The following is a 13477-nucleotide window of genomic DNA, read 5'->3' as shown; positions in this document are numbered from 1 at the left end:
TTCAAAGCATATCCAAGGGGATGATGATCCCACAGGAATTCTGATCCCAGGAACAAGAGATTGATGGCAGGGAAAAAATCTTACCTTAACTTTACATTCTTGAACTTTGTGGTGGTTCCCATTGTGGAGAGATGATGGAGTTGTGCCCATCTCTTTGTCGGGTCTGTTCAGCTTCACTTCATTGAGGATTTCACCTCCATAATCACCCAAATGGTACCTGAAAAATCAGAATGGAAACTATAGGGCTGCATTTCCCCACTGGGAAATGTCTGAGAGACACAAACCAGTGTCTTCCAACTGTCTACACAAACCCCTTCTCTTTTAATGTTTGACGTTTATGCTGCTACAATAAATAATGAGAGATGATTTCAAAGCTATCTAAGGAAAATTTAAAACCTTGGTTTTTATAATCTGGAATTTTACCTTTTCTCCACAACTTCCAAGGTTAAATGCAACAGCTCCCGTTTTGTTTTCTCTCTCCTCTTAATCATCTCCAAAATTGTTATGGCTCTGCTAAACTCCCTCCTTAATTTCAACATTTTCTCATAAGATGCTTCATCGTTCTTTCGGTTCTGTTGAGAGATGAAACAAATTTTTAGTCAAAAGCAAACGCCGTGAGGCACAAACTACAAAAATAAAGTTATATAATGCTGCTGCAAATGAGGCTCATGAGGACACTCCAAAGCAGCTTTTCCTAAAGCAGATCCTGCTTGGCAAACAAAGCCCCAAAAAGCAAACAAACCAGGTTTGAAGAGCAAGCTGAGAAGAACTTTGCATGTTTTGCTCAGATTTCTGATCAAGCCAGTGAAGTTTGTCAGAACAAGGAATTCAAGCCTACACCACTTTCCCCACCTTGATTCCACACACAGTAAGGCCGTGCATGTGTACAAAGGAGAGTGATGGGTGATTACAGATTTCTTGGTTCAAATCATTCCATGCTACAAATACAAAAACTGGGAATAGTTTCCCCTTTGCCCACAGAAAGGAAAGCTCCCAACCCAGCAGGCTGTTTGCATGCCAGGCATCGCTCTGAGCTCCAGCTCAAAAAATGGCTGGACAGTGAATTGTCCCCTGCAAAATGCTGGACAGGGATCCAAATTACCCCTCCCAAGGGAGAAAGGTACAATTCCAACAGCAGAGTCTGCCAAGTCACCTTTCTGGTCTGCATCTTCTCAGTTCTCCTCCTGAAGGCCACGTAGGGGTCGTTGTTGGTGGAGCCATCCCTCTTCTCCTGCTTGATCTGGGGGATGAGGGAGGGCCCCCGGCAGTTCTTGCGCTTCCTCACCCAGTAGTCATAGACAGCCTTGATCAGGTAATCGTCCTCATTGAGCAGCAGTTTGGCCTCCTGAAGGGTCACGAGCTGCAGGGGAACAGGGACAAGCCCACCTGAGATGGGGCTGCAGGGAAAGTCACCACACTCACACCAGTTGGGCACTTTCTGGATAAACTTTGTTACTTTTCAGCACCAGAGTAAGGGGATGTAAAAACATTCATGGAAATTGAAGTCACCAAGTTAGTGTTGCCAATTTTTCTGAACCAGCAGCATCTCTTTCATCCAATGGTCTAGAACACCATCAATCTTTCATGAATCTGAAAACACTTTGAAACAACTACAAGCAGAGGATAGAGAGAACTTACTACAGTCTGCAGGTCATGATTTGGGAATCACAAACAAAAGAAGTTTCTTATTTGTTAACCTTTACTAATGTGTAATTCCTTGCAGTTGAATGCTGATTACCCTAGAAGCAAATTTACTTCTTAATTATTTTCCCCCAAATGTTTACTTTGCAACAGAACACGACAATGCCCATCCCTGTTTATTCCAGCCTGGAGACATAAGGATGCTCACTTGTTAAGTTATTCCAGTAGGTGGTAGTTCTACACAGATCATTTAAAGATAAAAATGAAATCTGTGTTCAGCTTCTAATATGGAAATCAGACTCTAAATAAATGCAGAAGTATCACTAAATAGTACATTGGATTAACAGGCTCATATCATCTTCAACCCATTCATTAGACAAAAAGGAAATAGTACCTAGTATTACTTAAAAAGAAAGTCAGGCAGCACTTCATCTGCCCCATAATTTGAAAAACATCAACTGAACAACTTAATTTGCACTTTTGCAACATGTCAAACTTTAATCTCATTCCTACGTTAGGAGAAGCGAAAAAAGGAAACAACACATTTGGGAAAAATAAGGAAATCCTAAGTGTAACCATGGCTACTCTGCAAGTGTTAGTTCCAGCACAAGCAGAATAAAACCTTTGCAATCTGTGGTAGAATTTAAAAAGCACTGAACTGTTCATTTTAAAAAAAGGAAATAGCATTGCTTAGAAATCATTTCAGTTTTGTCTTTTGCTCCCTTTTTTCCATTAATGTATTTCTTACAAAAAATATAAAAATATTTTAAAAAATAATAAATAAAAAAATTTAAATAAAAAATATGAAAATATTTTTAAGAAATCACCTCAGCCTTGAGTGCACAGCTGGGAAAGTGAAGCTGAGCCTGTGTTTGCCTGCAGATGCAGAGTCCTTGTATTCCCTGCTTAAATCAAAATGCCAGGTGGAAAGCTGGAACTCCTCCTGGGCAGAGAAGGCATTCCCAGCAATATCCTGAATTTAATATTCCAGGGGTCAGGAATGGCAACTGGGAATTGGGAGCAGCACTCAAACCCCACCAGCCACTGCCCTGCCCAGGCTCCAATAACCTGCAAGAGTGACTTGTGTCTACAGAGAAAAACCTGTGTTCTTGTAACATTTTATTTCTGAAAAGCATCTTCAAATCTTAAATTGAACTTCATTACTCCAGCAAAGAAAGGTGAGAGCAGCATCAGAGGGATGAATATTGAACATGAAAAGTGACCACCAGAATGGCCTGAACTGAAAGCCAGAACAGGGGTGTCTATCAAAGCTCCAACAAGCCCAAGTACATGTTCAACAAGTATCATCCGAAGTATTTCCTATTTTTCCCTTCATTCCCATTTTCTTAGCATAGTAAAAAATCTCTGCCTTTCTGAAGTTGCTCGAAGACAGAGAAAAATTCAATACTTTGGCCTTTTAACAGACAGCATTGAACTAAATCAGGTTAAGGAACTGAGGCAGAGCCATGGATCTCACAATGGATTTTTCCTTCCCACAAAGCCTCATCTCACTGGGAAATAACTGCACCTGCTCAAACTTGACTTGCACAAACTGATCCCCCAGGTGTAGTTTTGGAGTAAATATTTTGGGCTTTTTTCCTCCCACAAAGCCTCATCTCACTGGGAAATAACTGCACCTGCTCAAACTTGACTTGCACAAACTGATCCCCCAGGTTTAGTTTTGGAGTAAATATTTTGGGTTGTAAGACCCTTCTCCAGACACTGCCCTCCTGGAACACCTCAGAATCTGATTTAACACTGCTACAAATTAATTCACTGCCTGTGCTTCTAACCCTCAAAAACCAACCAGTGTCAGTCAATGTCCAGCAGAAACAAGTCTAAGAATATTTGGATTTTCATGTGTTTATAGCCTGATCATCACAAGCTTATTCCATACCAACTGTGCTACAAGGAGCTGCGTGTGTCTAACACATTGTGGTCAGGAGTTAAAGTCTAAAATCAGTCCCTGCAACCCCAAAAGCTCCTTCCCCACCTGTTTCATCTGAAGTTACCATATTGACACAGGAGACAAATGTGATTTCTGTGAAACTGCAGACTCACACAAACACACTTCTCCTGTCAGCAGGAAATAAAACCAAGCACCCCCCAGGAAAGCAAAACCTCCCAGTGATTTCTTCCCACCATACCTGACTAGAACTGGCTTTTTCGAGTCTGTCAACCATTATTTCAAACTGCAGTGGCTTGATTTCCATCTTCCTGTTCAGCCTGTTCAGAAGGGTCTCATCCTCAGAGTCCATATCATAATCTGGCTGCTCATTGTCCAGATTAAAGGCTGGAACACAAGAAATTGAAATGCTGGGTGAGTAACACACTCTGGACACACATCTGTGATCAGAAACCAAAACTGACTGAGCCAATTCCACACCAGCACTTCTCTGCCAGCACACTTTTTTAATGCTGAAAAGTTTCCTCATGTAACACACAGCAGGTAGAAGCTGCTTGTCTCCACCTTCCAATATGGAAGGAATCCAAGAAGTTTCACTTGAAGTGACTTGAAGGGGTGATAGGCACAGAAACTTTGATGTATCTTTGCAAAAGAAGAGTAAAGATGCTTGACAGTACTGATATAATACAGCTCCTCCAGAATGTCATGGTAGGATAAGAAGAACTAAGACCATTTTCAATCAAATTCCAGACTTGGAGAAAACACTGAAGTCCCAATATAATTTCTGCTGCCCATTTTTAAACACTACATCAAACCTAAAGTGTTAAAATATTGAACAGACTAAACTTTTTCTGGTTTTATGTAACTGTAGAAATCCTAGACCAACCCTATGGGAATTGTTACTTCTTTTCCAAAACCACCTCAGTTGTGGATGCAGAGCCTGACAATTCCTTCAGGCTCTCCAAACAGTCAGCTCTCAACTTCTCAGCAAAGCTCATGTCTTTATTACTAATTGTGCTAATTAGTTTCCATACTTGACAAAGTTCCTGGTGCTACTAAAAGCAGAAGGAAGTTCCCATTCAGGTAACACGGTCAAAATAAAATTTTACAACAAATATATGAGTAAATTGCACATGGCAGTAAGAACTGTTAATAGAAACATGAATTGTACACCTAATAAAACCTTGAAGGGGTGGCACACCAGGAACAACACTCCCAGTCATTCAATCAGCACTGCAATAACAGCACTTAATAGGCCTGATGAAATATATTTTGTTCTTAACAGACAAACAGCACTATCTTATCTCCATGCTCTTAACTTGTGGCTATACCAAGTGCTAATTTAAAAACCTCTGCTACTGAGCTGCCCTGTGTGCCTTGAGAGCACCTTAAAACAAAAACTTGGAAAACCAGAAGCCAGAGAAAACCCCCAAAAAAGTCTTTAAAACAAATCCCAGTGTTTTCCCTGCCACAGGCAGGTGGTCAGCAGTGTCCTTCCATCTCAGCTTTGCCCAAGACCACTCTCCCTGTGAACCAGTGCAATAAATGAGCTAAACCACTACCAGTGTTTATTTATTTATTTATTCAGGCACAGAAACTCGGCCAGATGCAGCTGGGAAGGGCTAAAAAGCAGCTCCTCAGCATCTTCAGCTCAAGCTGGTACCTCTCAGAGGAGACACTGCCCAACTGTACCAAGTGTGCCAACAGCACTTGGCCAGAAGAGTTCTCTGACCTACCACACACTGTAACAATTTATTTGAGGAGAAAATAATAACAGGCTGTAACCATGTGTCAAGAACTGCTGGCAATATTAATTCAGTAATACAAGTTGCATGGCAAGTTTATTTGAGACACTGTCACTGGGCATGTGACCAAGAGCTCTCCAACAATTAACTGTGTATGAGACTTCAACTGCAGCTTTCAACATCACATCTGCCTCTCCAGCAGATCGCTGCTCACATGTGCACTGGAAACCATTCAAGCCCACAAAAAGCTTGTTTGCCCTCAGGCAGATGTTGGTCTCACATCAGAAAAGATGTCAGCCTATTTCCTGTCAGTAGATAATTCAATAATCCCCTGTGGACAAAACGTTTCCAGCCAGTTCTTCCAAGCCAGAATATCAGTGAGCAGGAGGATGTGTGACAGAAGATGTGATGTTGTTCACCTGTAAATTGCCAGCAGTGCCAGGAAACTTCCCTTCATTTCCACAATGGGAAAAGAAGAGTCAGTCACTAAAAGGTCCTGAACCATCCAGAATAAAACCAGGATCAAGTGAGAGGCAACCAACAGACGCTAAGACAAGCGAAAAGAAAAAGCCCACAATTGAATCAAAAAGTACTTGAAACCACCAATCACCCTCAGGAGCACACTGTGGATATCAGGGATGAGTCTCCAGGAGGGAGGGCAGGTCACTCCCTGCACCTCAAGTACTCATGGTGCACTCAGATGGAAGCAGGGGTCCCTCCCTATTTCTGCTCAATATTTTGATAAATATTCAAGATAAGATAAAAGGCATCCAACAGGTACTTGCCACCATCAAACAAATCCAGACTCATTTTGTCAAACAACCCCCATCATTCCTGTGAGAACATTGTCACACATCCCACTTTTCATGCTTTTCTGCTCTGTTTGTTGAGCCCTGTATTTATCAGTGCAGCTCCTTTCAGATGGGGGTTTACATGGGGTGCAGGTTAAGGGCACTGCAGGGATGGAAGCACCACCTGTTTCAGTGCAGACAGGACAGCCACAGGCTCCCAGCAGCCTGGGGAGGTGTGAGGGCTTCAGGAATTGCAGGGTTACCACTTCTCCCCTGGAGTTCATCAGCCCAAAGCTGGCTTGTCCCAGCACTGGCACTCCCATGGAAGTGTCCTCCTCCCTGATGTTCATTTACCACTCCTCAAAACAATTCCAGCAACATCCTTAATCACCAGTTTTCTTCCTTCCCCAAGCACTGAGTGAACTGCAATTGCTCCAGAAAAAGCCATTTTTCACCCTGGAGCTGGCCTGCAGTGTGGCAGCTCCCTGGCTTCCAAAGCCATCACAAGACCCAGGTGTTTCTGTGCCATGGATCCATGGAACCATCCATCATCACTCCCTGTCCCTGCTCCTGCTCCTGCCATGGCAGCTGGGGGAGCTGCTCCTGCAGGAGCTGCTGGAGAGCCAGCCCTGATGGACACCTCCTGCTAAATCCTGGCACATTCTCCTGACTCAGGATGAATCCAGACTTTCTCCTCCAGAACATCTGCACTTCTACAGGGCACTGTCAGACAGGCTCCAGTGATCCCAGCTGGGGAAGTTTCCTCAGGAATGCTCAGGATCTGCTGCTGCAAACACAGCATCCCAGTGACCCCAGCTGGGGAGTTTCCCCAGGAATGCTCAGGATCTGCTGCTGCACACACAGCATCCCAGTGATCCCAGCTGGGGAGTTTCCCCAGGAATGCTCAGGATCTGCTGCTGCACACACAGCATCCCAGTGATCCTACCTGGGGAGTTTCTCCAGGAATGCTCAGGAGTTTGCTCACTGCTGCTGCACACACAGCATCCCAGTGACCCCAGCTGGGGAGTTTCCCCAGGAATGCTCAGGATCTGCTGCTGCACACACAGCATCCCAGTGATCCCAGCTGGGGAGTTTCTCCAGGAATGCTCAGGAGTTTGCTCACTGCTGCAGCAAACACAGCATCCCAGAGATCCTACCTGGGGAGTTTCTGCAGGAATGCTCAGTTCTTGCTGCAGCAAACACAGCATCCCAGTGATCCCAGCTGGGGAGTTTCTCCAGGAATGCTCAGGAGTTTGCTCACTGCTGCTGCAAACAGCATCCAGCTCCCACCCTCTGCTACTCCACCCTCTCCCAGCAGTACCTGCCAGAGGGATTTGCTTTTTTGTTTACCTGAGCTCCCCTAGGACCCAGTTTACACTAACTCATGCAAATGCAGTTTGTTTCTCAGTGAAGTGACACTGAACTGGGTTGAACTTCACTAAATTAACTCGTTTCATTTAGCTAACTAAATCAAGGCTGTGGCTGCACGCTCATGAAGCTGCCACGGGCACGAGCTCCCACTGAAACCAGAGCTTCCAGTGCCCTCCCTCCCCAGCAAACCAGAGCCCTCCCTGCCACCCCCCGGTGCCACCAGCAGCGACCAGGCCTGAGCCAAGGCAGCAAACTGATAAACACTGAGGGTCACCCAACCAAAAAATGGAAGAGACACTTCCTGCCAAAAAGTTCCTTTCAAGGATGACTGCAGTTCATCCCCCACTTAATGAAAATTGTTTCATTGTTTCTGACTCATCTTCCATCCCCTTAGCTCGAATTTAGGTCCAAGTTTGCCAACTTAATCTCTTTGCTAATTATCAATAACTTTAGATGCATCTCCATGTTATGGATGCTACAAATATTCTTGGAAAATTATGAAGCATGCTGGAATAATTTTAACAGTTCAGGTTTTTTTCTTTATATTCAGATCAGCTTCACCTGTGTTGGTGCCACTGTGGTCAGCTAACACCTGGAACTTTGCTTATTCACAAATTCCAGCCTTTACAAATAAATTAACTTTTCTCTGCTTGGAACCACTGATCCAAATAAACAAACATAAAAAAATATTAAAATCTTAGGCTACTAGAATTCCAGCAAAACATAATTTGCCAGAAATACCCCCCAGTAAGTATGGATTATAGCATGTGTCCTCCTGGCATTTTCCATCAGTTTATATAACTTCCCTGGCCAAAGTGGGTATTGCTGCTATTTGTGCTTTAAGATTAGAACAGAATTTCTAAGCAGTTTATGTAGCATAAAGCTGCCTTGTATCACACCTAGTCCATCTAGAATATGTGGGAAAAATTATCTTGGAGCAGTATCTGATATTTATCTTCAGCTCAAATACCTTCTGTAATTCTGTCCAGAAAGACTGTGAGTCTCAACAAGACAATGAAAACCTTGGCATAATATATTTAGCATTTTTAGACATGTTTATTAACAGTATTCACAGTGTTTCTGGCAGTGTCCAACAAAGAACAGAATAAAATACATTCTTCCACCAGCAGCTTGGTTTCAGTTCATTCAGCCTGCCTTGCTTCCAAGTTTGTTTCTTTTATTAAGGAGAGAAACAATTCCTTTTAGCTGATTTTTCTCCATCACCTCTATGGTCTCTATTGCATCACAGAGATTTCATTCTTTCCAAAATCTCCTATTTTGTAAATAAACAGTAAAAATTGGACACTTCAGCATGCTGGTGAGAAATGATGCAATAATTGAATCAAAGGTTTGGCTACAAAGGTAACTGCTGGGAGGAATCCAAGTGCCCAAATAACCCCCTGAACCACATCCTGCAAAGGACAAACATCAATTGTGTGCCAAGGAACAACTGAACTGCAAAAGTGTCACTTGTCAACAGAACATCAACCAAAAGAAATGGGAGAATTCATCCACAGCCCACAAGCTTAGATTAATGAGATCTTGTAAGACATAAACTAAGCTCATGCAGAATATTTGGTTTTATCTATAAAATAAACTCAGAGCTCTGTGCTGAAATGGAATTGTTCAGTTTTAGCCAAGCTCAGAGAGAAGTGACTGTTACCCAGAACAGCCTGAATCCCAGTGGCTGCATCGCTGCCCTGCCCTGCCAGAGCTCCGTTATGAGCAGCAGGACCAAGGCTGATTTCACCCCAAAACCTCTTCTGGTTTGTGGATCTGCACTAACAGAGAACTCTGGAGTGAACAGGTGAGCAAGACAACCTCTGTCGTGCTCCCTGCATCAGTGCCAGCACCAGGAGGCAGCCAAGCAGCCTCAGTTATTCCTTCTCAGGACCAGGAGGGACAAAACCACAGAAGTGAGGCTGGCTCAAGAATACTGCAAGCCCAAGAGCCAGGACGAGGCTCAGCAGCTGCTGCACATGGACAGAGCATCAGCACAGAGCCAGCAGCAAAACCCCACCTTCAGCAGCAACTCAGTTCTTCCAGAACTCGAGAAGGCACTGGAATTTACACCTCTGAATGGATTTCTGAGTCCTCCCACTGTGGGAACTCTGACCACAAGAGAAAGGTTCCCCAGGTTAAGTAAGGAGGGGTTGAACAGAGCCCACAACGTTGCCAGTGCCTGGAACTCACGTTGGATGTGGATGAACTGCTTTGGTTGCTTGAACTCTCCTTTGTACAGCCGGTTGTAGTAGTTGACATTGCTCTCTGCTTCAGGGACTGGGATAACCATGCTCTCCTTCTTTTCTCTGAAAACTTGCTGTGCTGAGATGGCCCGTTGCAAATGATGTTCCTGCAAGGGGAAAATGGGAGAGTTCATTTAAATACCTGTACAAAGTGCATATAAAGACAGCCAGCCTCTTCTCCCGCTGTTTTCCTACAGGATAACAGAGTGGAGGCTTTGCTGGGTTTCAGAGGCCAGCAGGATGCTTGTTCCCAGGTGTGTTCTCCATCTTTTAGGGCTCCTAACTGATGAGAATCTTAAAACTGCAGTGAATGAGCTACAAACAGATGAAGAGAACTTTGTTCAGACACAGCCCACACCTTCCACCAGACTGGGAAAAAGACAAACATTCAAACTTCACAAAATAACCTCAGCAGAAAATTAGTGCTGGGGAAAGACAAACCCACCCAAACCTGTCAGGAAAAAAAAAAAAAAAAGAATGCCAGATCAGGCCTTTAAAGTCAAAAGAATAGCAAATTTCATCATTCCTGTCTTCCCAGCAATCCTTAGTGGCCTGCTGTTAGAAGTTTAGCAAGCTAAGAGCAACAGCAAGAAGAGTTCTCACAGAGTAACACCTGAAAAGCAAGGGCTCCCCAAACAGGTATCCCTTCATTTTATTCTTATGGGACAGAAGTCACAAATTCCACAGAATCGCTTCAGGTGAAACAGAGATCACAATAAATGCAGCAGATCACAAAGATTTTTCCCCACATAATTTTATTAGTTAATTTATTAATTAACTCGGTGACAAGCATCTACTATTTCAAGTCAGAGCTAAGCTGTAACTTCCATCTTGAAAGACTTTTCATGTTAAAACTTAAACTGCTAAAAAATATCTCAGGCTGCCTTCTGTGTGTCCAGGGGACTGCCATGCCTCACCAGGACAGACTCAGACCCTCACAGCCCTTGGGAAAAGTGAAGCACCAAGTTCTCCAAATCCAGTGGAAACTGAGAAAAGTGCAGCCTGCCAGCAAATGAACAGGAGTGAAGGTTTCATTCTGCTTTGAGTGCTTCCCAGATTTGAGGGGAGGGAGGGTGAGCAGAATATCAGCTGGCAATCCAAGCTGAGCTCTGTCCCAGATCCATGGGAGCTCACTTTGTTCCAGGGGCTGCAGGCTGTCCCAGCCATTCCCACACAGCCCACTGGGGAACAGCACTTGTTTGAGCAGGGCAAAGCACACACACACACAGGGTTTGCTGCTCTCTGCTCCTCCCTTTGGCTCTCCAGGGTGCCCCTCCCCACGGTTAGCACTCCCAAGAGGCCAGGATCAACACCAGGAATGGGAAGGTGCCAGCATTCCAGCGCCTGCCTGGCACTGCAGCCTGGCACACACGGCAGTCTGGCACTCACACGCTCTGCTACCCACTTGGAAATTCTCTCAAGAACAAGATTTCCTCCTCTTTAATGCTACAGAATGGTGTTTTTAAAAAGGGGGAGAGAAAGAAAACCCTTTTAAAATATGTAAATGATACTTAATGAGCGATCCCCTTTTAAATGTTAAGATTTCCAGAAACACAAATAATGCAATTCCTGCAAAATCAGAGCAGCTTTGGGAATCTCCTGCAGCAGATGAAGCAACATTAAATCAATCAGGCTCCCAAGTGAGTGCTATTAGAATTAAGACAAGCATGCAATCCAATAGCTGCTGTGATCTGCCTGAGTTACTCCACACTGAGTAAATCTGTCACTCCACCATTAAAACGTGTCTTGGAGAGCTTGGCAGTGCTGAGTAATTCAACTGCACAGGAATGCTTTCATCACTGGGCTGCTTTCTGCTGCTGTCCCTGGAGCTGTGTACCAACAGCCCAGAACTGCTGCAAGGAAGGGTTTGATGTGCCCTCAGCTCAGAGCACCTCTGGGTTCTGCAGCCACTGAAGGGGAATTGAGATGAGTAATCCAGGCACAGGAGTTCCCAAGGAAGGCACTCCTGACAATAGGTGTTAGCATTTCTTTCACTATAAAAAGCCTTGGAGCAGAACACAGCTTTCAAACAGAGATTTCAGCTTTCAGCACTGCTGCTGGCACTCCTCAAAAAGCACAGCTCCAAAACAGATAGATTGATTAGCTTTGCAAATTTTAAAATTAGGGGGGAAACCTCTAATCTTTCTGCTGAGCATCAAGTACAGGAAAATTTAAACTTTAACTCCTGGAACAACTCCGTTTAAACCAACCGTGAAGCTTTTTATAGAAAAGCTGGGCTAATTAAATGGATTTATTAAACCTGAAGTAGTGTTTTTACACTACTAGAACATTTGGTCTAGTTTTCACTTTTTTCTGATGGTTTTGAAAGACACACAGTATTTTAAGCTCACACTTTGTTCTGCAGTAGGGCAGATGCAAAGGTCCTCCACAAAATAAAGGAGCATTAGAGAACCTGTGATGACAGCAAACAGAACGTGCTGCCATGGCAATAAAAAGGAGCCCCTGACAAAGAGTGATTACCCATTAATTCCTTAAAAAGCACATCCAGACCTCCCTCTCCAGTATGAAGACAAAATTTCAAACAAACACAGCTTAGACTGGGCTATTTCTTCAACCAGCAGCATTAGAGAGTTGTAAATGTTTAGTGTGTGTAACACTGCTGCCTGAGCACATTTACACACTGAGCCAGAGCTCTGAACCCCTCTGAGACACCCCAATCCTTCCTTCCATTTCTCCTCAGGAGGAAAAAAACCCAAAATTCCTGCAATTCTGTACATTTACACACTGAGCCAGAGCTGCTCTCTGAACCCATCTCTCTGAGACACCACAATCCTTCCTTCCATTTCTCCTCAGGAGGAACAAACCCCAAAATTCCTGCAATTCTGTACATTGACACACTGAGCCAGAGCTGCTCTCTGAGTCACCCCAATCCTTCCTTCCATTTCTCCTCAGAGGGCAAAAACCCCAAAATTCCTGCAATTCTGTACATTGACACACTGAGCCAGAGCTGCTCTCTGAGACACCCCAATCCTTCCTTCCATTTCTCCTCAGGAGGAACAAACCCCAAAATTCCTGCAATTCTGTACATTTACACACTGAGCCAGAGCTGCTCTCTGAACCCCTCTCTCTGAGACACCCCAATCCTTCCTTCCATTTCTCCTCAGGAGGAAAAAACCCCAAAATTCCTGCAATCCTGGTATCTAAAGCCCCAGTTTTGGCTGCAGACATTCAGAACCAGGCTCCAAGCCCAGCTGAGAGCAAGGCACCTTCACTGCCATTCCCTTCATCCCTGAAACCCCAGAGATTTCATGTTCCCCTCACCTTCCTACCTGGGAGTTTCTGCACTACAAACCAGAGGCAATCAGTAATAAATCAACAGGTATTGATCCTATTACCCTGAAGTTATTTTTGTTAAGCTTTAAGGCAAATGGTGATTAATACTGAATGATACTTTTTACCTATTTTTTACCAATATCATGGAATCACAGAATGCTTTGGGTTGAAATCATCTCATTCCAGCCCCCTGCCATGAGCAGGGATGCCCCAAACTGCTCCTATTTCCTTTTATCCCACAAACCAGAGCACTTGGACCCTAGAGAACAGGCAGGGTTTTCCTTTCCTTTAATCTTTGAGTCCCCTGCTGCCACCCCCAGGTAATCTCTGAGAAACAGAGTTTATCAAACTTGGAATAACTGCAAGTTTTCTGGCTGAGCATGGTTGGAGATGCCCATGGCTGAACAGCATCTTACACTGAAAAGTTCATCTTAAATCCCAAACTCCAGGGAGCAATTCCATATTGGATACAAATCCCTAGAC

At 44.1% G+C, this 13477-nt stretch overlaps 1 protein-coding gene across 1 annotated transcript in view; it reads right to left on the bottom strand.

The window, feature by feature from the left end:
* EPC2 (enhancer of polycomb homolog 2) overlaps window positions 1-13477 on the bottom strand; it is a 36851-nt gene that overhangs the window by 13081 nt on the left and 10293 nt on the right. Inside the window, exons 2-6 of the mRNA XM_066553575.1 lie at window positions 9648-9807; window positions 3789-3934; window positions 1154-1360; window positions 424-572; window positions 85-217 (exon numbers count right to left, since the gene is read on the bottom strand). Of these exons, the coding sequence (XP_066409672.1) occupies window positions 85-217; window positions 424-572; window positions 1154-1360; window positions 3789-3934; window positions 9648-9807 (795 nt within the window). The remainder of the gene's footprint in view (window positions 1-84; window positions 218-423; window positions 573-1153; window positions 1361-3788; window positions 3935-9647; window positions 9808-13477) is intronic.

This window comes from Molothrus aeneus, chromosome 7 (genome assembly GCF_037042795.1).
Source record: "Molothrus aeneus isolate 106 chromosome 7, BPBGC_Maene_1.0, whole genome shotgun sequence".
In the NCBI taxonomy this organism is placed as follows: Eukaryota; Metazoa; Chordata; class Aves; order Passeriformes; family Icteridae; genus Molothrus; species Molothrus aeneus.
Note: the sequence above shows the minus strand (reverse complement) of the source record. Positions and strands in the feature narration are given on the sequence as shown.